This window comes from Gadus chalcogrammus, chromosome 13 (genome assembly GCF_026213295.1).
Source record: "Gadus chalcogrammus isolate NIFS_2021 chromosome 13, NIFS_Gcha_1.0, whole genome shotgun sequence".
NCBI lineage: Eukaryota > Metazoa > Chordata > Actinopteri > Gadiformes > Gadidae > Gadus > Gadus chalcogrammus.
Window position 1 is genome coordinate 12,027,605 of NC_079424.1, and position 22,180 is coordinate 12,049,784.

The 22,180-nt window shown below is 45.9% G+C and overlaps 1 protein-coding gene across 1 annotated transcript in view; it reads right to left on the minus strand.

Moving 5' to 3' along the window:
• Nucleotides 1-21,309, minus strand: part of lrig1 (leucine-rich repeats and immunoglobulin-like domains 1) — a 37,245-nt gene extending 15,936 nt beyond the window's left edge. Inside the window, exons 1-6 of the mRNA XM_056605163.1 lie at nucleotides 20,105-21,309; nucleotides 9,315-9,386; nucleotides 8,218-8,292; nucleotides 2,758-2,895; nucleotides 2,366-2,509; nucleotides 466-609 (exon numbers count right to left, since the gene is read on the minus strand). Coding sequence (XP_056461138.1) covers nucleotides 466-609; nucleotides 2,366-2,509; nucleotides 2,758-2,895; nucleotides 8,218-8,292; nucleotides 9,315-9,386; nucleotides 20,105-20,343 — 812 coding nt within the window. The 5' untranslated portion in view covers nucleotides 20,344-21,309. The remainder of the gene's footprint in view (nucleotides 1-465; nucleotides 610-2,365; nucleotides 2,510-2,757; nucleotides 2,896-8,217; nucleotides 8,293-9,314; nucleotides 9,387-20,104) is intronic.
• Nucleotides 21,310-22,180: the final 871 nt, after the last annotated feature.

Here is a 22,180-nt window from a genome sequence, read left to right on the forward strand (position 1 = left end):
ATTAAAAGGTGTTTTGTTAGGCATCTTGCACAGTGGTGCCGGCAGGTAGACTGCAGACTTATTGCTTCCAACGCGAGAATCTTTTGGCAGGGAGTCAAACCCTAACCATTGTGCTACCCTAGTGCATGGTATCCATATCTTTTCATGACAAAGCATCATACATCAAGCACGTTTGAGGATAATCACTCGGATTACCAGCGGCTATGCCAAGCAAACACAAAAAAGGAACTACAACCAATGAACCCAGTTTTAACATAGCGTGGTTATTGACAGTCTGCACGTTTGACTGTGGGATCCCATCTCCAACCATGGGAACGTTTGTGGTTGACTGCCGTTTTTGAGCAGCCTCACCTGGCCTGGGTTAGCTTGATATGGCTCAGGGGCTGGGTGAGGCTGCTAACCTGGGGTGCACCGGAATAGGGTAAGCCAGCAATCCGCCACACACATGCACCACAAATCACTCACAGGATCTTCATCTTGGCCAGGTCCCAGAAGGCCCCGTCCGTCAGCTTGCTGATGTTGTTCCTCTGCAGCTTGAGCACCTCCAGACTGGAGAGACCCTGGAAGGTCAGCCCTTCTATCTGACGGATGCGGTTCCTGTTCAGCTCACTGCAGGGAAAGACACGCATAAACACACCGAGAATGGATTAACAAAAGACGACGAGGGAAGAAACCTCTTTTGTGTTGATGATACTTATTCTCCAAGGGAATGAAACCATCTCACTGTACAACGAGGCCAAAAACAACCTCCACCTATTGACTGCTCTGTATATCCAACAGCCTATCCCAGCTATGGAATGCTGTGCCCTCATGCTGCATGTGCATCCATCACACCTTAGTCAAAGCCGGAGAATCCCTCGGCATACAAGAGGAGGGGATTTTTTTTGGGTGCTTGCAAGCACCTGGCCCATGGCAGCATTCTTGGGCTGTAGCTGTATTTCTTCCACCTGTGGCACTCAGGGGCCCACTGGTGTTTGTTTGTGTGCGTGTGTGTGTGTGTGTGTGTGTATGTATGCGTGTGTGTGCCTGTGTGTATGTGCGTGTGCGGGACAACGAAGTCCCTCCAGCACATGAACATGGCTTAATCCTGGGGGGGTCAAGTTGAGGACAGAGCAAGAATGTGAAAAGGCTGATATTTGTTGTGGTGAGATGAAAAAGATGAAATGTGAGAAGATGGCAGGGTTCTGATAAATACAGTTTCTCTTCCCTCCACCTTGTCAAAAGAGTCAGCCCTCTTCTGCGTGTGAAGTTCAACCCCGTACACCTATTGCACGTGTGTGTGTGTGCATGTGAATGCATGCATGTATCATTGTGTGAGTGCGTGCATGAGGGATGTAATGGCCCCTGGCACGGGGAGCATAAACATCCATTCCACACAGAGTCTTTTGTGTGCGGCGTGTATGGCCACCAGCGTTGGCAGATACAGTGTCACTAGGGGCCACCTGTCCCACAAAGGGCCCCTGAAGTAACCGCTGGAGCTATAGAAGAACCTTTTACATGTGTGCCTTTTCATAGGGCAGAGAATGAAGGTGTTGAGCTACGGATGGGCCTTGGCTCTACACGCTGGGCCTGGAGGCGTGTGGTTGGATGGGAGGGTGTGGGAGGGTAGGGGTGGGAGGTGGGTGGGGGGGGGGGGCTGGACTGGGACAATGGATCCCGGATCAGGGAAGGAGAGCACAGCTCGCGGGGATGTGGAGGTGAGGCTGTAAATCACCTGCAGTATGGCGTGTTTACCCAGGCGGACACCCCCAGACATGTAGCTCAACACTAATGGGGTTCTGAATGTTAAACACACAGCGCTAGATAAACACGCCAGCACCACCTCCTCTTCCCTTTTATACCCCTTCCCTTTTAAAACCGCCAACCGTTTCCTTAGTCGCCGTGAGCCGTCGTGTTTATCTATCCATCTTCTTCTTTATGTATATATATATTATTTTTGTATTCTCTCTTCTTTGCCAGAACCCCCTGCAACCGTAAACATTATAATTCACTTGGAAAGGACAATTCCCTTTTTCCCCCCATTGTCGCCTGGTGTTTATTGCTTATTTTACAGCCAAACCTAATCAACGTTATTTCCTCTCCAGCTGAATTGTGTTTCTCAGATGTTCCCAACCAACAGAAAGCCTGCAGCAGGCCAACACACAGCTGCCTAGCGTGTTTTCACTTTTCTTTCTTCTCCTTTTTCCTAATCCAATGGAAGCCTGAAGAATCGGATTACAGTCCGAAGCGCCCTTTCTTTTCTCCCACACTAATGACCTTTGTTTTATTCGCCTTTCCCCTTTAAGAGAAGAGAGCCCAGCCCTGCTTCCTGGGTGAGCGCAGTCTTTACAACGGCGTAAATAAAACCTGTGTGTCGGGTACTCACAGCTGGGTGAGGCCGGGCAGCTGGAAGGCCCGTACCGGGACCTGGCCAATCCGGTTCCTGCTCAGTCTGAGCACCTGCAGCGTGGACCCGAGGTGGTCCAGAGACCCCAGTTCCAACACATTGATCTTGTTGCTGCTCAGGTACCTGCAACAAAGAATGGATAGGATCAGGGGCAGTGAGACATCAGCACTCAAACATGGTAGGACCACCAATGGAAAAAAAAAACTTGGAATAGGTTGGGATTATCAAAAAGGTAAGCAAGCAAGAAAACAACATACCGGTATATTAAATAGGACTCAATATTGCATTGGGTGAGAAAACTATATAGTTGATGAGTGTGTTGCAATGCCTCATGCAGATGAGCTCCAAGGCTCCACTGAGCTTGTACTCACAGGTCTTTGATTCGGAGGCCCGCGGGGAAGCAGTGAGTGCGCAACTCAGTGATATCATTGTTGCTGAGGTCCAGGGTTTCCACCGACCCTAGCTCTCTGGTCCTGGTGCCATCGATGCTGCGGATCTTATTATGATGTCTGGAAAAACAGCATAGAAATGGTCCACTGTTAGCCAATTTCTTCCATTACCATTAGCAATCGTTATTCTTTTTTTTCCAGGACGTCGAGAATCTGCTGAAACACACGATAAATATACCCAACCCAGGTTTGCCCAAGTTTCCCCACTCCTCTGATGAGAAAACCCCACTCAACCAAACGTTCTTAGCTTCTGAGATCGGCCCTTGAGGAGCCAAGAGACTAGAGTACACAGTACAGAGTGGGTCTTGGGTTCTGGCAGCTAAACACACACACTCTAAAAAGGCTTCCAAACAGAGGACTGGTCCTCTATAAACAACCAAGTGGACACCTGAGCCATGGGTTTCCCTCCACGCAGTCCTCTCCAGAGGAGCCCGGAGGATTTAGGACTCACAGAGCACTTGAGACCACGATGGATTGTGGAGATAACTTATTGAGCGTTTCTCAAGGCGTCTGCGTAATGTCCGTTTGCTGATGATCATTTCCGATCAAAGGATTAGAACTACTGTTTAAAACCAAAATCCTACAGACAATGTTGCCGTATATGCTAAGCTTTACAATTTAAAAAAAGAGACAAAAAAAGGACCGATTTATGACAACTTTCCATCTGCATACGCACTTAACTATGTATACTTTATAGTCAATTTTCTCACGCCTTTAACACCCACTCCTTTAAAAAATGTGTTTAATATCAACAACTCGAGCTGTGGGGAGAGGGGGGGGGGGGGGTTGTTTGTACTTGACTCAATGTTGGGGAATTGCAGATAACACAAAGATTTGGAATCGATCGTAGTCTAATGTCCAATAAATGATGTGGGAAGCTTTAGCACTGAGATCACACTAGTGGTGAGTGTAGTGCTGTTGTAGTGACAGCTGGATGCTCATTGTCTCGACCCAATGAAACGGAGCTAACCAAACATGGCACAATGGTCGCTTTTAGGGTGTGATTCAGTGCAGGAAAACTGTCTCCCATGTGGTTAGGTGGAATTCATCTGTAAACATTACACCAAATATAGACGCCTTTTAATAAGACAAAGCTAGGTACTTCTAATTATTGAATGTTGAAAATCTTGAAGGCTTCCAAGATCTCCGCTCTAGTGTCCCTGTACGGGGCCCGGAGTTGGACGCAAGATCAGTCCTAGATCTGTCCCTGGTTCTGAGACAATTGCACTTTGCTCCTCTGACTGATATACTGTATAGGAAAGAACACATGCTTGAGAAGAAAGAAGGAAAAGGAAGAGTGAAATAAAGAAAAGAAAGAAAGAATGAAAGGAAAGAAAGAAAGAAAGGAGAAATGATTCCAAATCACGTCTCTCTGTTTACCTTGGAGACGGAGAGGATGGTGCAAGGAGAGGAGCACACAGCCAACTATGGAGACACGCACGCACACACAATGTGTCCTCGTTTTGGAGCGCACACAAGCTCCATCGAAGTTTTATATTAAAAATGTTTGACCAAATACGTTATTTTGCCTTAACCTTGGCAAAGGCCCAAAGGTGCCTAAAAAAAAACAAGAAAAACAAAAAGAACACTGAGGTTCAAGCATGACGCAGCATTTATGAAAACTTTCCATGGAGGGTTTGGATGCTGGTCAGATTGTGTGCATCTGTCTGCATGTCTGTGTGTCTATTCGTGCAAGCAGGTGTTCTACCAGTCAAACTCCATCAAAACAAGGTCAGTCATCATTCCTTTCCAGCCCTCTCTCACACACACACACACACACACACACACACACACACACACGCACACGCACACATTTACTTAGTGCCAGGGAGGAGGGGTAAATCTACAGTGGCCCACCTGTATAAACAGCACCGGAAATAGTTAAAGATGAGTTGGAGACAAACAAACAAGGAAAGGGACCTTCGTTCAAAGGGGGAGACAGAGAAGGACAGAGGGACTGAGAGAGAAAGAGAGAGAGAGAGAGATGGGGTCAACAGCTGGTGACCTTTGGTGGGAAAAACAGATCTATTTCAAACTGGTGGCCCCTCTCTCACTCTCCTCTCTTTCTTTTTCTGTTTCTCAGTCCACACGGGCCAAATTCCTTCTTCACTTCCTCCATAGTCATCTCTCTCTCTATCTCTCTCTCTCCCACACTCTGAGTGCAGCTGTGGAAGAGCAACAAAGTGTGCGAGAGAGAGGGAGGAGAGAGAGAGAAAAAGTCCCAAGCGAACATACGCTCTCACAGACACAACAGTTGTGTTTATCAAAACAGTGATTATCACACGTCCAGCGATAGCTCAGCTCAACAGAGTTCTGTGATGGCTGAAAGCGCTATTCACCATACAACCCCATGTAGATCCTTATCAAAAGAGGGCATTGGTCCTCCTGACACCTCTTTTGAAGGCACATTAGCGCTGTACAGTATTGCGTCTGTTCGGATTGGTTTTCGTGTGCTCGTTTAGAGGAGGGGGCAATGGACTTTCTTTGAATCTCAACACGGGGACAATAGCAGAATTATGTCAGAGATCTGATCCGCCCGCAGGCCATATGATTGTATCTTGAGTGCCGGGGACGGCTTTCTCTTGAATGTCCTCTTGGCCCATCAGTGCACAAAGACCCACTTTGTGCTGCTCCGCTGTCACTTTGAAGCGGGTGATTAAAAAAAAAAAAACTTGCTTTGCGATTTCTCTTTTCCTTTTTCGCTTTTTGTAGCCCTCCTGCTGGGCAGAGCATTCTGGGAGCCTGTGGGACACCAGGCTGGGCTGGCCAAGAGCATTATGGGGCTGTGGGAGCTTGGCATACGTTCCCATGTCTGCCCGGTTTGTTTTGAAGCGAAAAGCTGTCAAGTCCTGGGGGCGGTGTTTTTGTTTTTGCGAACGCGTGAAGTCCCCGCTAAGGAGTTCCAGCCATGCCTCCTTCTGGCTCGTCCCTCTGATTGGGAAATGAGCAAATTTGTCCGCGGAACATGGATGGGAAATCACCGGCGACGAAGTGGACTGCGTAGAGATTAATGCTGTAAGTGGCTTATCTCTGCCCCATGAACTCCAACAGAACGAGGGGCGAGAGATCAGATGGATAAGGAGTGAGAGGGAGAGAAAATAAAGAATTAACAGGGAGAGGGCAGAGAGCGAGAGACGACAAATGCGAGGGGAGAGGGATAGAGATGACGATCAGAAAAAAAGAAAGCGAGAGAGAACAGAAACAAAGGAAGAGTGAGTGAGAGACGAGTTGTCGAGCAACTGGTTCAGATCAAAATGAGCAACGCTCCAAAGTGGAGGCTCCCACAGCAACAGCTTCTCCTCCGTGTCGTTGTGGGAAGGGCGTGTGTGCGTGAGGAGGACATTATTCATCCTGTGTGTCACTCGCAGTCAGTCCCGTCCATCTGAATGATGAGCTCGGATATGTGGGCGACTTAAGTACAGAGACACTATCGGACCGCCACGTCTGAAGGGCTCTCTGTCTGTCCAAAGGACTGAGTCCAAGGTTACAGATCTTCTCACCCTGTGAGTGTCTGTGTGTGTGCGTGTGTGTCAGTGCATGTGTTTCTGTGGATCTCTGCATGTGCGTGCCTGCGTTCTTCCTTCAAACCACTTGTCACGCACAAACCCGCAGTCAGACGGCATTCCAGCCGATCCTCAACCACAGCAAAGGAATTTGGTCTGCGACGCACTGCCATCCACGTTCCGTGCGGCTGCGTACGCCAAGGCACATTCAACACACACGCGCACACACACACACACACACACACACACACACACACACACACAGGGAAGAGGTGAGTCTGGAGTGTGTACACAACCCTACACATCAGATCTCTCCTTCTCCCATCTTTCTCTCTATCTCGCTCGCCGTCTCTCTCCCCCATATCCTGCCTTCACCACATCCTCCTCCTCCTCCTTCACAGCCACGCCTCTTTGTCCCACAGTCATGATGATGTCACGCTGACCCAGCCGCTACTCCCTTACCGTCCCCCCCCAACACACACACACACACACACACACACACATGCATAGACTCACTCCCCCCCACACACACATGCTCCCTGTCACCCATTTTACAGTAAGCATTCTGATTGACAGCTGCAGCTGCAAGAGCTCCGATGGGCCTTCAGCTGTGCGGCTTCGTAAAGCTATGACCAACACCCCCTCCCCCAAGTACGCACTCCCACTCAAACATGCGCACACACACACACACACACACACACACACACACACACACACACACACACACACACACACACACACACACACACACACACACACACACACACACACACACACACACACACACACACACACACACACACACCTTCTCACTGCAGGCTTTCCCATAGCAACAGGCTATAAGTCAGGCAAAAAAAGACCACCGCCGCCACCCCTGCCCAACCACCAATCCCCTGCCTTGTAGAAAAAGACCAAGAGGAGAGGAATGGTGCAGGTAAAGGACAACTCCTGCAGAATAAACTTAACAGTGTATGTATTTTAATAAACACTACAAAAGCTAGCATGGAAACTGAGTGTTGCACAACGCTACCTTGAACTTCCCTTGTGAATCATGGGCGATGTCTGGACGACTTCTGAGAAGGCAGATGACACAGAGACGGCCTCGGGGCTAACCAGCGGCATAGCGGTCGACAGCTGGGCGTTTTACTAGCAGGGTAAGGGTGAGCGCGCTAGCGAGGTGTAAAAGGAAATACACAGACTGCCTGGGTGGAATGGCTAGCGCTATTATAGCTATGGGGTCTTTGCCTTGTTGTTTTCTGGTTAAATGGGAAGCTAGAGCGAGAGAGAGAGAGAGAGAGCCGATGGAGGCTGATAAGCAAAACATGCCAAGCGAGGTCTATTCCTTGGCAGTGTGTCAGTGATGACATTAACTTTCAAATCAGATTATCCATTTTGTTATTATCTAAATCAAATTTAACAAAAGAAAATGATATCTTCTACGTTATCCTCAAGAGGAATCAGACAAACATTTTTGACAAATTGTTTGACACACAAACACATATGTGCTGCTTTGCCTCTCCCCAAATAGGGCAGTAAATCTCTCAGCAGGAGGCCAGTAAGGGCCAACAGAAAAGGGTTTTACAAGGAGGACGCAACAGCAATGGCCGCGCGTCATGGGAACCAAGTCAGACGGGAACAGTCCAACCCGTACATGACTGGTCAGTTGCTTGACCACACACTCATGGCTGCCAACGCTTCAGCTGGCATTGGTGCCAGCAAGGCCCATGAGGAACGGGAGGGGAGACTTTTGTGTTTCATCCACGGCCTCCTCAAACTGTCACAAAGATCGCTCCACAGAAGATGATTTATGGTCTGTTCCGAATGGGGTCATCAAACATGTGACGACAATTGCAGGAAATGTAAGTGGGACAGTACTCACAGGTAGAGCAATGCAATCGTGGAGGCCGCCTGTCCCAACTCTGGTATGGAGGTCAGTTCATTGTGGTCCAGACGCCTGGAAATAAACACAAAAAAATGGAGTGTAAGACAACTACACAATTATTAATACAAAAGCATCTACCTAAAAGGAATTCTACCATAACAGGATATGCAGTAGATCCCTAAAAACGTCATTGTATTTTTCATAAATAAATAAAAATCCAGACATAAATCACGAGAGACTAAAACCCTGATCTATCCACAATAGCATTTCAAAATAAGGATAATCTCTTCCTGGTACAACTGTGACCAATCAAAACGTTCCATGACTGGTTGTGCAGAGCGAGTGACAAGTCTTCCCCTTTCCAGAAAAACCTTAAATAACATGAACGTGAAACAGATGTCTCTGCCACATATGTCACCGTGTCTGGTCCTGCCTGCCATGGATGTCACCAGAGTGTGTCACTGCTGATCCAGCGTGTGTGTGTGTGCGTGTGCTTCTATGTGTGTGTCCCACATGCCTCCGCTGAGCGACACAGAACCAGACCCTCTCCTCGTGGTATTAAATATTTACAAGGCCAGCGTTGGCCACGGTGTCGGGTGATGGGGAGAGACTTTATATAGAAAAACCACCACTTTATTCTCAATTGGCCGTTGTGCCTGCCTGGCGATACACACCAGGATGCTGCCTGGATATGCATCAGCAATACTAGGTGTTAAATCCCCTCCCCCCCCCTATCGTGGTTAAATTACCTGGAGATCACACTTGCTTGGTGAGGGAAATAGCATTTTTTGATTTACATGTGAAAAGGCACACAAACACACATATTTATACACACACACTGCACTAAACATAGTCTGCCACGATCTCAAAGTGAAAAGCTAGCCCTTTGTGATCGACTTGACGAGCACCAACGGGTTTGTCATGTCAGCCGATCGATAGCGCAGCCAACACAAAGGCGCTCATTTAAGAGTTAAAACCTAGCCAACACACAAATCAACCCCCCCTCCTGGAAGGAAACGACCCCCTGATACACATCACGGGAGGTGTCTGGGGGTGTTTTCCATGTTAATGACAGGTTGTGTTGAATGACTTACAGTTCTCGCAGGTTGGGAAGGTTGGCCAAGGCTTCGTAATTTATGCTGGTGAGCTTGTTGTGTCCAAGATTTCTAAAAAAGAAAAAAGGAAAAAGAGCAATGAACATCCAACGAACAGTTATTACTATGTACGCGAAAGTGGTAGATAGGCCATTCATAGTTCAAAACTGAAACCATGGTGTTAGATTAAAAACAGGTAACAAAGGAACATCGACTGTTGCCCAACTGGATTAAATTTGTTAAATTGGAGGAATACCCCCCCCCCCCTTCCTCCCTCTCTCTGCTGGTTCCTCAGGAGGTTGTGTGTTTGAGAACACAGGAGTTCCTCTGCTCAGCAGCCCAGATCAATACTATTGATACAGCGGGTGTGTGTGTGTGTGTGAGTGTGTGTGTGTGTGTGTGTGTGTGTGTCCCTGCTGGCTCACTTCCCTAACAGCCCGAAGCCATTCATCTACACGGCGCTCAATTTGCACTTAAGGCGAACAGCATATTTAATAGCTGGCACTTTACCTGGACAGCGGCTTATTAGAGAGTGATTTGTCAACTGGTATAGCGTTACCACCGCCGCCCAGAGACAGAGGGAGACGGAACAAACGAAAGGTAGTGTAGATCTGTGTGGATGTGATACACCTGGATTTCAGATAATAATTCCCACTCTATATGAAACTAATTTCCCTCTCATGCAAACCCAGTGCCAGCTCTCACTCACAAAATCACCCCCATACACACACACATCCTTAGTTCAGTAAGGCGGCTGCAGGTCATTATTTTGGTATGTGTGTGTGTGTGTGTGTGTGTGTGTGTGTGTGTGTGTGTGTGTGTGTGTGTGTGTGTGTGTGTGTGTGTGTGTTTAAGACCGAGGTAAACAATGCAAGCCCACTGTCCCTCGGTCCCAACTCGCGTCAGACCTGAGAGAGAAGGCCTGGGATTGTTTCACGGGGCTGCAAAGAAACCCCCGGTTGTTCATCCACTAGTGTATGTCCCGGACATGTACCCGACGCTCAACATTCCACCAGGTCCCACTATGGCCTCAAAAGACCACTGCAGGGCAGTCTGGGAGGGGGGCGGTCTGGAGAGGCATGGGTGAGGTATTGTTGGCACTCTTTCAGTACTGGTTAGTGTGCCCGAAAAGGATTCCAGAAGCCTTATTTAGTATGTTGTGAAACATATTGTGCCATAACATGTATCTGCGGCTTATTCTGTAAAAACGTATAAACAAAGATTGCAAAGATTCCACTGCTTGAGCCACACAAACATGTTTATTTGCACGAGATTCATTTCAATCTCAGCCCAATGTTTGCCCCCCCCCCACACTGTTACAGTGGCTTTCCCTTTCCGCTCTCCCTGTGTATGATGACCACTCATCCCGACTCCCTTGTTCAACCTGGATTGTGTGACAGGATAATAGCAGAGCATGTGCCTGCCCTCCAGGCAGAGACCTGACAGGGAGGTGTGTGTGACATCATGATCATTCACTGCTGCACCTCCCACCATTGTGCCGCAGATCACTAAATCGTCGTCCGCTGCAATAGGAGGCAATTAACTTGTTATGCTGGAGCTAAGTGAAAAATCACAGGGTTTTCCTGTGGAACGCCTGCCCAAGGGGGGGAGGAGGGCAGGGAGGAGGAGGTGAGTAAGCTGCCCTCACCACAACCATAGAGAGAGTGAGAACCGTCATCTGGTAAAACACTCAACAGTGTGTTTTCAACATAACAGGCATAGAATACCCCCTCCCCACCAAACACACACAAAGGCAAACAAGAATCCTACAGCAGCCACAAGACAGCAAGTCTGCTGGATTTCAGTACTGTAGCTTGTTATGCAATAAGGATAGGGCAACAACAGCAACATATGCTTACTTACTTAAGTAAAAAATATATATATATTTCATCATACAAATAGGGTTCAAAGTGAAAGGACAGGTATCTACGTCATTGGCATCATAAATGGATTTATTCGTCCATCCGTCTTCCAGGTTACCATAGTGTTAGCAGCCTGCCTCAGCAAGCAAAGTGCAAGGAAACGCTATATTTGCATGTCAAAGGACAACAAGATAGGAACTACGGAGATGTGAGAGCCTTAAAATAGATGAATGAAATTATTTAAATAGAAAGAGAGAAGGGGACACAAAACAACAAAAGACATTGGTAATCCCAGTTTCCTGGTGCTGAAGGTCAAACTAAACGGATCTTGTACATGGCGTGCGTGTGTGCGTGATCGTGTGAGATTGTGTGAAGTCCACCCAGTAACATCACACAAGAGGGGTGAGGCACGCAGCGATCACTCAACTATTCGTCTTACCGCCTCACTCACCCAGAGTAATCTTTGTGCCGATCAGATAGGCAGGAAGATAAGGGTCACACCATTTTAACACCTTCTGTAAGGCATGGAGATAACGCCCGTTTCCTTCTCATTCCTCTCTGTCTTGAGCTTGCAGTGGGGGTGGGGAGGGTGGGGGGGGGTGCCGCACCAATACTAACTGTGTCTAATGCCTTTCAGACGACCCCTGAACTTGCTATTTTACAAGCATTCACCCCAATAGGATTGTGTTTAAACAGCACAAGAAAAGCTGGCTGTAATAGGCCATCCTTGATTGCAACTTATTTAAATATACAAACACACAGATTTAGCCAAAAATAATAATAATAACAGCCCATCTCCTTAAACTTATTTTTTATAAGACCTAAACCATCAGGAGACCAAGCGGTGATGAACTATAGCAAAATAAAACAATGCATGGAGTGTTGCAAAGAGTGCTTTCCATGGCAGGGTACAATTAGAATGGCTGTTTAACAAGTCTGGGCTATTTATCCAAATGGGCATGGCTGTTTGACATTAGTCAGGTGAAATCTACGCCCCTAATCCCCACCCAAACCCAGTGCTAGATTTGAGAAGTGTTAGAAGGATAAGAGATGTTAAATTTCGTAAACTGCATCCTTGGCTGAGTAGTTTGTCACTAAATGGTTTTACCAGCACATATAGTATAGTAGACATTTTAGCCCAAATGTGCCAGAACAGAAGCAGAGTTGGTATTGGTCCAGGGATGTACTCTCTACAAAGTACACTGCAAAGTACACTAACTCAAACATGATAATCTACTCGCACATGCTAACATTTCACCAATGTTTTACATCTCCGTTCTCCCAGCTATCTGATAGCCATTGGTGACCACAGAAGTCAGGGTGACCTCTACTCCCTCAGCACTGTAGGGAGGCGTCGGTTTGGAGGGCAGCTGAAATCAGGGTGGGGGTGGTGGTGGTAATGGGGGGTAGGGAGAAGGAAGGTAAGGAAGTGCCCCACACTTTCAACACTGAACCCATTTAACAATGCCTAGCTCCCCAACCCCCTCCCCCAAGGCCCGTCATTAACACATCAAATCTGGTTTGAGATTAAGGACAGAGAGGAGGAACTCTGCATTTAAAATGCATTCGACAAAGAGGAACCAAACCTCATCTCAACCAGGCCAATGACACCGTGTTAAATCCTCCATTCTTTTGATTTGCCATCTGAGTCTGCGATTGCTGGGGGAAATGTAAAGCATTGGTTGCTTCTTAGAGAAGACACCTCACAGAAAATGGGGTCAGCCAGCAGTGAGTGTACCAAAGTTTCGACCACCTGTTGCCCCCCCGAGCACCAGAAAACCATTCAGCGAGCCGGCCGAACGGCCAGGTCAAACGACAACTGCCTGGGTCAGCAGAGCGGGTGGTAGAGGTCACCTGAAACAACCCAAATCTAGAACGTTCCCCCGGATGGTAGACAAGGCCCTAAAAAGAACAAGGATAAACCAACCAAGTTCCCCTCAGCGAGTTAAATATAATGAAAACTAACCTACGCTATGGCGCAATTAAAACCGCTGCAGAAACCACAGACACAAAGCCCATGCCTTCCCATAATACCCATCACATTAAGGCTGTGTGAACTTTGCTCACTGCAAGCAGGAGGTGATCAGTTGTGACCTGGTCGGCGGCCGAAGGCTCTTTAATGTCCTCCATTTCGAAGTCATAAACTAGTGCAATGATAACCTGTATATGAGACAGATAATACACCCACGCACACACACATACTTCCTGCCATAAAAATGGCACTTTATGGCCAGGTCGAAGAACAGTGATGGTGTACACAAAGCTAACACCAGCTCGAGGCCACCCTCCTTTTGTTTGTTTTTTACAAGCTCACCAACCGGAGAAACAGAGGCATGAGAAGGAAGAGCCGTGTCTAATCTTGAACTAACAAGACGCTAGAGGTCTGAGCTGCTACAAAAACCCACTGAAACTGCGTTGATGATACATTGGATGTGTCAATGATAAAGTGGATGACATGTGGAGGTTCTGTCAGAGAATAGCTCCCCCTTGATCCCCACACCCTGTCCATATGCTTAACCTGCAACCGAGATTCCAGGCAACAAATAAGAAGATCCTTACGGCACTTTGGAGATCAGAAAGGTTTCGGCACAGTGCTCTGTCTCCCTCTCTGAAGTTTCCCCACGCTGCAGACAAGGCGAGCGGGCTGGCGGGCGAGAGGCCCACATCTTGCAGCCATGTGGTCCGCTGCTAGCACTCTGTGGGCTGCCGGGGGACGGCCATTCCAAACAAACAGTGGAGGAGCTGGGAAGGAGAGTCCAGGCGAGCCCCAGGCCCCGAGCGTGAACCCCACAACCAGGACTGAGGACGCCATGGCCAGACACAGGCGCACATGGTTCACAGCAACACAACTCTTGGGGAGGGTGTTGTTTATGCGTGTGCACGCGTGCTGTCTGCAGACATGCATGCACACACACACACACCAAACTTCAGCCCCATGGGGGCAGGGTTTTTAAGCATGGGAGCCTACTAATGTGTTTCAGACGCCACCAGACGACCTGATTAGTAGCAACAGAAGGAAATGAGTGTACTTAATTCAACCGGAGGGCTAATGTAAATTCGGCATTAAGTGGAGCTGTTGTTCAACGCCTACCTGACTGCAAACCTTGCATTCTCTACTTCAAAAGGGAGGAAAGCCAATGATCGTGATATTATCAGTTTTCCCGCCTTTGTTCCTGTTTATTATGCAAGCAGACAGAACGCTGTGCTAATTTCAGCACAGCCAATACAAAGTGAAACAGGAGACAATTCGGCGCATGTCATGATTTGCAAACAGGTTAGAGGAGCCAAGATAGTCCTATACCTTCGGACAATGAAGGATAATTTTGGTTTGAATATTTTTTGGCGTGTGGTATGTTATCACTCAGAACCTTGGCTTCTCTCTCACCAGGTTGCCTGCATTACAAAACGGGTGGGTGGGGGAGAGGGGGTTCTCCACTCGGCATTCGCAGTCTTGCATACGCTCTTTCCAGCTCACGCTTCCCCCCCCCCCCCCCATTCTCCAACAGCTTCTCCAGATTTCCAAACTCTTACCAGATGTAGAGAATTCACAGATGATTCATCGATCAAACCCACTTTGTAGACACCGACTCCGCAGGGAGAGGGAGCAGGGGGGGGGATAAGTTGGCGCCCCAAAGTGTCTTAACAAAAAGGCTGTCTATTCTGCTGACTGGATTCTATTCTGCTGACTGGATTCCTGTGGGATGACTTGTGGCAGCAGCTGTTTGATTGTCATGGAAGCCAGTGCAGGACCATAAGCTCAGCCCATAACTTCATGTTAGTGTCGTCCTTTTGTCTGTCCTTACGAAAGTTGGAGTCTGACCTGGGCTTCTCCTTTGCCAGTTCTTCTCGTCGTCCAGTAATCAAAATAAGCTGCCCTCCCATTTACAGGGGAGACGCGTAGCCCACGTTTTTCCTGAAGGAGTATCTTTAATAGTGTAATAGCATACATTTATTAGTCATTCGTTATCTGATTACAATTTTGTTATCGCTATTGTGACTATGATGTAGATGTAGAAAAAGACCCCCCTCATGACTAACCTAGTCATGTGACCCAACCCCCCCCCCCCCCACACACACACACACACACACACACACACACACACACACACACACACACACACACACACACACACACACACACACACACACACACACACACACACACACACACACACACACACACACACACACACACACACCACAGTAAAGCTTCTCTTCCCAGCAGCATGCCCATTTTAAAATGGCGAGGGTCGGGAGGAGGGGGAAGCAGCGGGCCCCAGTCCTACTGTGTTTTGTTTTGGATCGGATCCCTTGCTCGTTTATGTGCCAGGTTCCTCCAAAAGGAGATTTAAGTTTACCGTTACCTAATGGCTTGAGTGAAGGACAGCTCTGTTCTTCTAGGCTAAAGAGCCAACAACGGCCCCGATAAGGGCAAAGAAAAAGTTAACAGCGCAACCATAACATCATCTTAAACCCCATTGGGAACCATCGGGACGGCCCTTTTCAGAAATACTGCCAGAGAACAGCGCAGTCACAAGGCTACAAACGCTTGGACAATAAACAAACTCAACGTAATCACTCCCCCGACCACAAGATTACAAGGCTGCGTAGCGAGAAATGCCCCAGAAACCACAAGGGCTCCAGAGTACCGCTGCTAAGAGCTGCTGCTGCTGCCGGAGCAACAACGCTGCTGAATTTTTCAAATTTCTGCCTTGGTGGTGACTCAAAGAAGAAACTGGAATCAGTCCTGTTCTCGCCTCACATCTGAACCCAGCATACAGGCATAGCACAGGCTCATGTGTCTGATGAATAGCCAACGTGAATGTATACAAAGGCTTAGGCTAAAAGGTAAACACTGATGACAATGTCCTTCTTGGCACATGTTTTGGCTATTAAAAAAGAGAAAATTAACATAGAGAGAAGAATTGTAAAAGGTTTAGAAAGAGCAAACCCTTCTCTTGTGTTGAATTAGTAGTTCTACCAAGACCTGACTGTCAAGCGGACCGTTTATAGGGAAATCCTTGCCGCTGGGGGAGATGGCTTTGAACTGAGGCTGATGCCAGCAGCAGCACCAGACCATGACATTGACAAAACCCTTCCCATCAGCCCCCACCATCACCACAAAGACCAGGTGATCTGAAACCCCACCCTGGTTGTGCCAAACCCCTAACCGGTCAAGCCACCAGACCCTGACAGGAAACCACCAAAACAAACCCACTTCCTGAGGGCAGAAGCCCAAATCCACTGGATATGGGTTATGTTTACTAATACAGAAGCTTTTCCTGACATTTATCACAGTCAAAGTGATGAATGAATTGTGGGGGCCGACCGCCATTGTTGGGTTCAAGTCCTTTAGGTGACTACTCAGGCAAAACAGGGAATGGAAAGGGATAAGTTAAGATCAGTCTGCCCTTTGATGGGTGACACAAAACAATGTATAATTTGAAGGGAACTTATTTGAAAATAAAAGTTGAAAGAACAGTATAATACCTCAGATGGTAAAACAGTAGTAGTGGTTTACAAGTGGACAATAGGCTTTGCTTTATCTCCATATGAACGTTGTAATCACTGCACGCATTAGTCATGCTTTCATGTCTTTGCAAAATCCCATTAACAAGATGGCATAGCAGGAAGAAAACCACTATTTAAACACATTACTAATGGTAACAATGGTAATGAACACCTTGTGTTAGCTTCTCACAGTATTATTAAAATACTGTGAGAAGCTAATGTTTATCAGTAATATATATATTGGACAGCACTCACTTGATGGCTTGGAAAAAGCTGAAGAGAGGGTTTAGGCTACATTTTACCTTTCATGTGAAGCTTAAAATGTTATAACCCTTATAATAAAACCTCCTTACCAGCAATTATTCAGAGTTGAAGGGTTTTAAATGTAAAGACATTTTTTATTGAGATTGTAGGGTTCTGATCAACAGTAAACGTTGACAAATTTACATTGTTAAATTAAGTATTTATATAAAATGTAGGCGTTCAAATGATACACAGTTGCTGAACTCTAAGACTGTGGTTGTCTTTGTACTGTTCATATGTCCAGGGTGAGTACATTGAGGTCAAGTAAGATTCATTTTTAACATTCAAAAGGAGAGTGCACTGTTGGAGTGGATTTATGCACAGCTTGTTATTGTTGACACCTAGCAGTAAACGATCAACCGCTTCTTCCACTCTGAGCTAAACAAACCGGCAACAGACTCTAACAAACTCAAACTAACTCATCGACAAAGTCAGTGACGCTGCGGGGTTGGCGCTTGACTCTCTGGTGGCGGTGTCAGAGAGAAGGATGATTTCCGAGTTAGGGTTAGTATCATCTTGGACAGCGCCAACCTACTCCTTCAATTGATGGTCAAGCAAAGGAGTACATTCAGTGCAAGACTCCATGAGACACCGAGCACAATAGGAAGTCATCCCTGCCAGTGACAATCAAACCTTTCAACTCGTCCCTCAAGAGTTTCAGACACTCCGAGTCAATAGACTGGCCTTTCTTATTTCACCCGTCTGCAGCTACCCCATACATGTATCAATCAATAACAATTGATATGGTTAACTTAACCTTACAATAATTTTCTGCAATAATTCCCAGAAGATTTGTTACTTATTTTATAACACACACACACACACACACACACACACACACACACACACACACACACACACACACACACACACACACACACACACACACACACACACACACACACACACACACACACACACACACACACACACAATTTCCCCCCGGGATCAATAAATTATTTCTGAAGTATTCTGAAAAAAGGACAATAGACAAAACTATTTCCAGCCGTCCTGGTTTCTGCTCTGTGTTGTTGTTTTTTTTATCAATGCTCTCCCATCCTGGGACCGTTGGTTTGGACAGGTTCCTGGGGTAAAAATAAACCTATCACGAGCTGTGAAGTAAGTGGCCTAAATTGTCTGTCCTAGTCAAGCTAACCCATCTCTCATTTGACGAGTGTGCTGCCCGATTTGGTACAGCACAGCATTCTAGTATTGGCATGACACTACACGTTTTACTACATGGGAAATTAATTATGAAAAGCAGTTCAAAGCAGTATTCACTCTGTTTTGTCATATCTAGCAGACCTGAAACTTTACAAACTCTACTTCATTGTACATAACTTGCTCAAGGCACTTGTAATGGGGACACATTCAGAAACTACTGAAATACTTCACTATCAAGCAATCGTACTGAGCTGGCACTTTTAAAACCAAAAAGTCAAGGGCTTTCTCTCTCTCTATCATCTCTCTACTAACCTGCAAGTTACAAAAGGGCACTATCTCAAGTGGTGTGGGAACCTGCAACCTAGGTGTTTGGAAAAGATAATTCTAAAGCAATAGAGCAATTCCCTTTGACAACAATAAGATTGCGGGTTCTTAAATCTTGACCGATAAGGTTGCTTAAAACAATAAGGTTTGCTCGCACGCAGACTTGGAGCCCCTTAGGATCACTAATGTGCTCGCACATGCGGGCACAAATCACATATACACCGGCACAAATCACATACACACCCGGTTGAAACTCAGTTCTCTGATATGTGATATCAGACACTTGTCTGCCGCCTGGGAAGACCGAAGAATTGGTGCGGTATAGTGGCTACACTCAAAATGGGCCAAATGATACTTTTGTTTAATAGGGCAACTTGGACAAAACCATTGTGTGTGTTTTTACATGTCATTTTTGAAGATGCATGCCTTATTTCCCAGGGGAACATTAACTGACTACCATGGGAACCTAGGAGCCAAGTGAATCCTGAAGTATATATTTCTCATGGAAAGCAATGCGACATTCACACTCACACACGTCATCTATAGAAATTGTGTAGCCTCATATTTGAAAATGACCCCTGCTATAAAAGCACAATTGTCCCAAAGGATTCATGAGCCATACCAACCTCTGAATTAGATAACAGGGGGAAATGCTGCGCTATCTCTAAGAAAACTGTCATTCAGCCAGAGGGCCATCTGATTTTATGAGAGATCCGTGAAATGGCTCCTTAACTGGTTAATTCCCTACAGGAACCTGAAGGCTGAGGTTTAACTGTGGTCTAGTCTGCCCCAAGGACCCCCTTCTTAAATTTACAAGAAAATCTTATTTGTGACCTTATCAAAATCAAGCATTAAGACAAACTCAAGCATTAAGACAAACAAGCATTAAGACAAACTCAAAATCAAGCATTAAGACAAAAAATGGCATTCAACAGCTAGAAACTTTTACTTTCAAAGAGTTAACATTTTTTTATAATGTTACATTTTGTCATCTGCAAAGCTAGAGAAAAATATCAGAAATCTTTGTGATGCCTGCAGGCCTACGATTTCTGCAAGATCCAAGAGAGCTTATTACACATAACAAAGTTTAAATAGACCACAAATTCTTATCACTATGGTATTTAGGGGAAAAGAGACACCAATGTTATCAGATTGCTTTGGGCCAAGCATTTTAAACTTTGCAGTGGTGTAAGTGTTAATTGTAGTTCCAAAAATAAAGTAACTTTGGCCCAACTAATCAGGGGGAAATTGTGATGCATATACAATTTCTGCTCGTCACAGGTGTGTTTGTTTGCTTGTATCCTACATTTGTATCAAATTCTGACCCGGTGTATGCATGGCGTAAGATATATAGTTTGGTATGAGGTAAACAAATTGGGGAAATAAAACACCTGGTGATTGTCAAACAATCAGGCGAAAAGACATTTAAATCAGTTGCCAGTTGTGTGCTACTGTCGTGAAGCGCTGATCGATAATACCTAATGTTTACATAAAATCTCTGCTGCTTTATTGTGGACCTTATTCAGAACTGTGCAACTGTGCGCCCCGATGACCCCCCCAGCACCACCGATATCCCGTTATGGGTTTGTCAATAAATAGGCTGAGGCAAAGACGCGCTATACTTACAAGGAAACTGTCCCAACTGGAAGGTCCAGCGGGATCGACGACCAGTCCAATTTGCTACAGTCCACCGAATCTCCAACGCAAGTACAGTTCTGTACACACCGTGCATCAGCACTCAGTCCCACATTGATAAGCAGTTGGAGCGAAAGAACTAAGTAAAAAACATAATGAGAAGAAACAGTTCCAATTCGTTCCAGGGACGCCGCCATTTTGTATCCAGGTTTAATGGAGCGGCTACTCATCTCCCCTGTTATCCACAAATTGAAAAAAAAATACTGAAGATAAAGTACTTTTTTAAAAAGGCACCTAAAACACCTTCTTGTGTGAGCAAATTGTGTATAGAAACCTCCTAAACTACTAATTGAGTACTCGAGATCTTAGTCCAACTTTGCCAACGCGGGTTGAAACCAAAAAAGGTGATTCACAATTTGACCAGCAAAAAAAAAAAACGCTTCATAGAATATTTTAGGCGCCCCGATTTTTTAATCAAAGTTATAGGTGAATGTCTGGAACATGTTGGGGACGAAGTTTCCCTCTGAAAACAACGTTTGTCTCCCTGAATAACATCTTCGGTGACTGGACGTTGAGAACGGTAGAGGACACGCTACGAGACGGCTCCCAAAGTAACTGTTGATCAACTTTATGTTACAGGGAAAGTGTTGCCCGGACCGCCTCGGATGAGAGAGTCGATCCCGACTCGGACCCAGGTCGGTAAGGTAACTTCAGAAAATGTTCCAAACTGTCCAGACGATGTGAAATGAAGCAACAACATTGACGCAAACGCAATGTCAATACGAGCGCTGTATTCCGCGAAGCACTTTGCTCATCATGTCGAACAACTCCAACTTTTAACATACAAGCCGCCGCCGTCTACGTTTAAAGGGTCTGCAGGGTGTGCAGTGATCGGGTGCAGTCTGTGTGTTCAAATAAATCCCGGCGATCCGAGTATTAAGCAAATGTAGTCTCCCGGTCCTTACGTCTCCACCATGAGTTTTCCCCCTCTTCAGTTACTTTCCTTTTTTCAGGCTGATCATTCCACAGTCCCACGTTGGATGCACAAGAGCGCCTTAGGTCCTCCCATTTACCTCTGCAATTGGCTGTTCAGATTTGAGGAGCGGGTTAAGCCCTGATCTCACTGGCTGTATAGGATTCTTTAGGCGTCGCAAAGTGCCAGAGCCAGTGACCGACTGTCACTCACCAGTCGTTGACCCCACCCATGTTTCCCACCCTGGGTGCGAAACCGCACCACCTCCTCTCACTCTCACTACTTCTTAAAGGGACAAAGACCATCACAAGCCACCACGTTTTAGTTTCTCGTTCTCTCGTTATGAAATAAATTATGAGAAAATAAATTAGCTCGCACACTGGATAAACACAAGCGATAAAACAACCAGTTGGTTTCGCCTGATTTAAAATTGGGTGAGGTTTGTAAAAGTGTATACTAATGGGTGTGATACTTAATTAATAAACTTTCTTTGAATACATTCTATTTTATTTTATGGAAAGAATAGCCTATTTTTTATTAAGGTTATTTAAACTGGAGCCTATATTTGAGAAAACAAGTTTTTTATGCTTATTGGATATATTGTTTAAATCCAATTCCAATAAATACATCTATTAATTCTGTATAATGGTCAAACAATACATAGTAATAATTGTAACGAAATAACAAGTGTGTAACATGTGCTGAAATGTTTATATATGCATATGCATATAATAAACATAAATCCATAATAAACGACACATTCAAAATATTTTGGCTGCAATCCCGCAGTAAACAAAGACTTTCTGGGAATTTACTTTCCCAGAAAGTATTTTACAAAACGATTTCCTCTAATTTGCATGTGTGTGTGTGTGTGTGTGTGTGTGTGTGTGTGTGTGTGTGTGTGTGTGTGTGTGCGTGTGCGTGTGCGTGTGTGATTGTGTGTGTGTGATTGTGTGTGTGTTTGTCTTCTCCATGACTTTATTGGCAGTCATTTCTCTCCTGGGGTAAAGTCTATACTGCTGAGTAGATTCAATAAAACCAATATACCTATTTATTCAAATTCATAAAATGCAACATAATTTTCCGCTTTAATA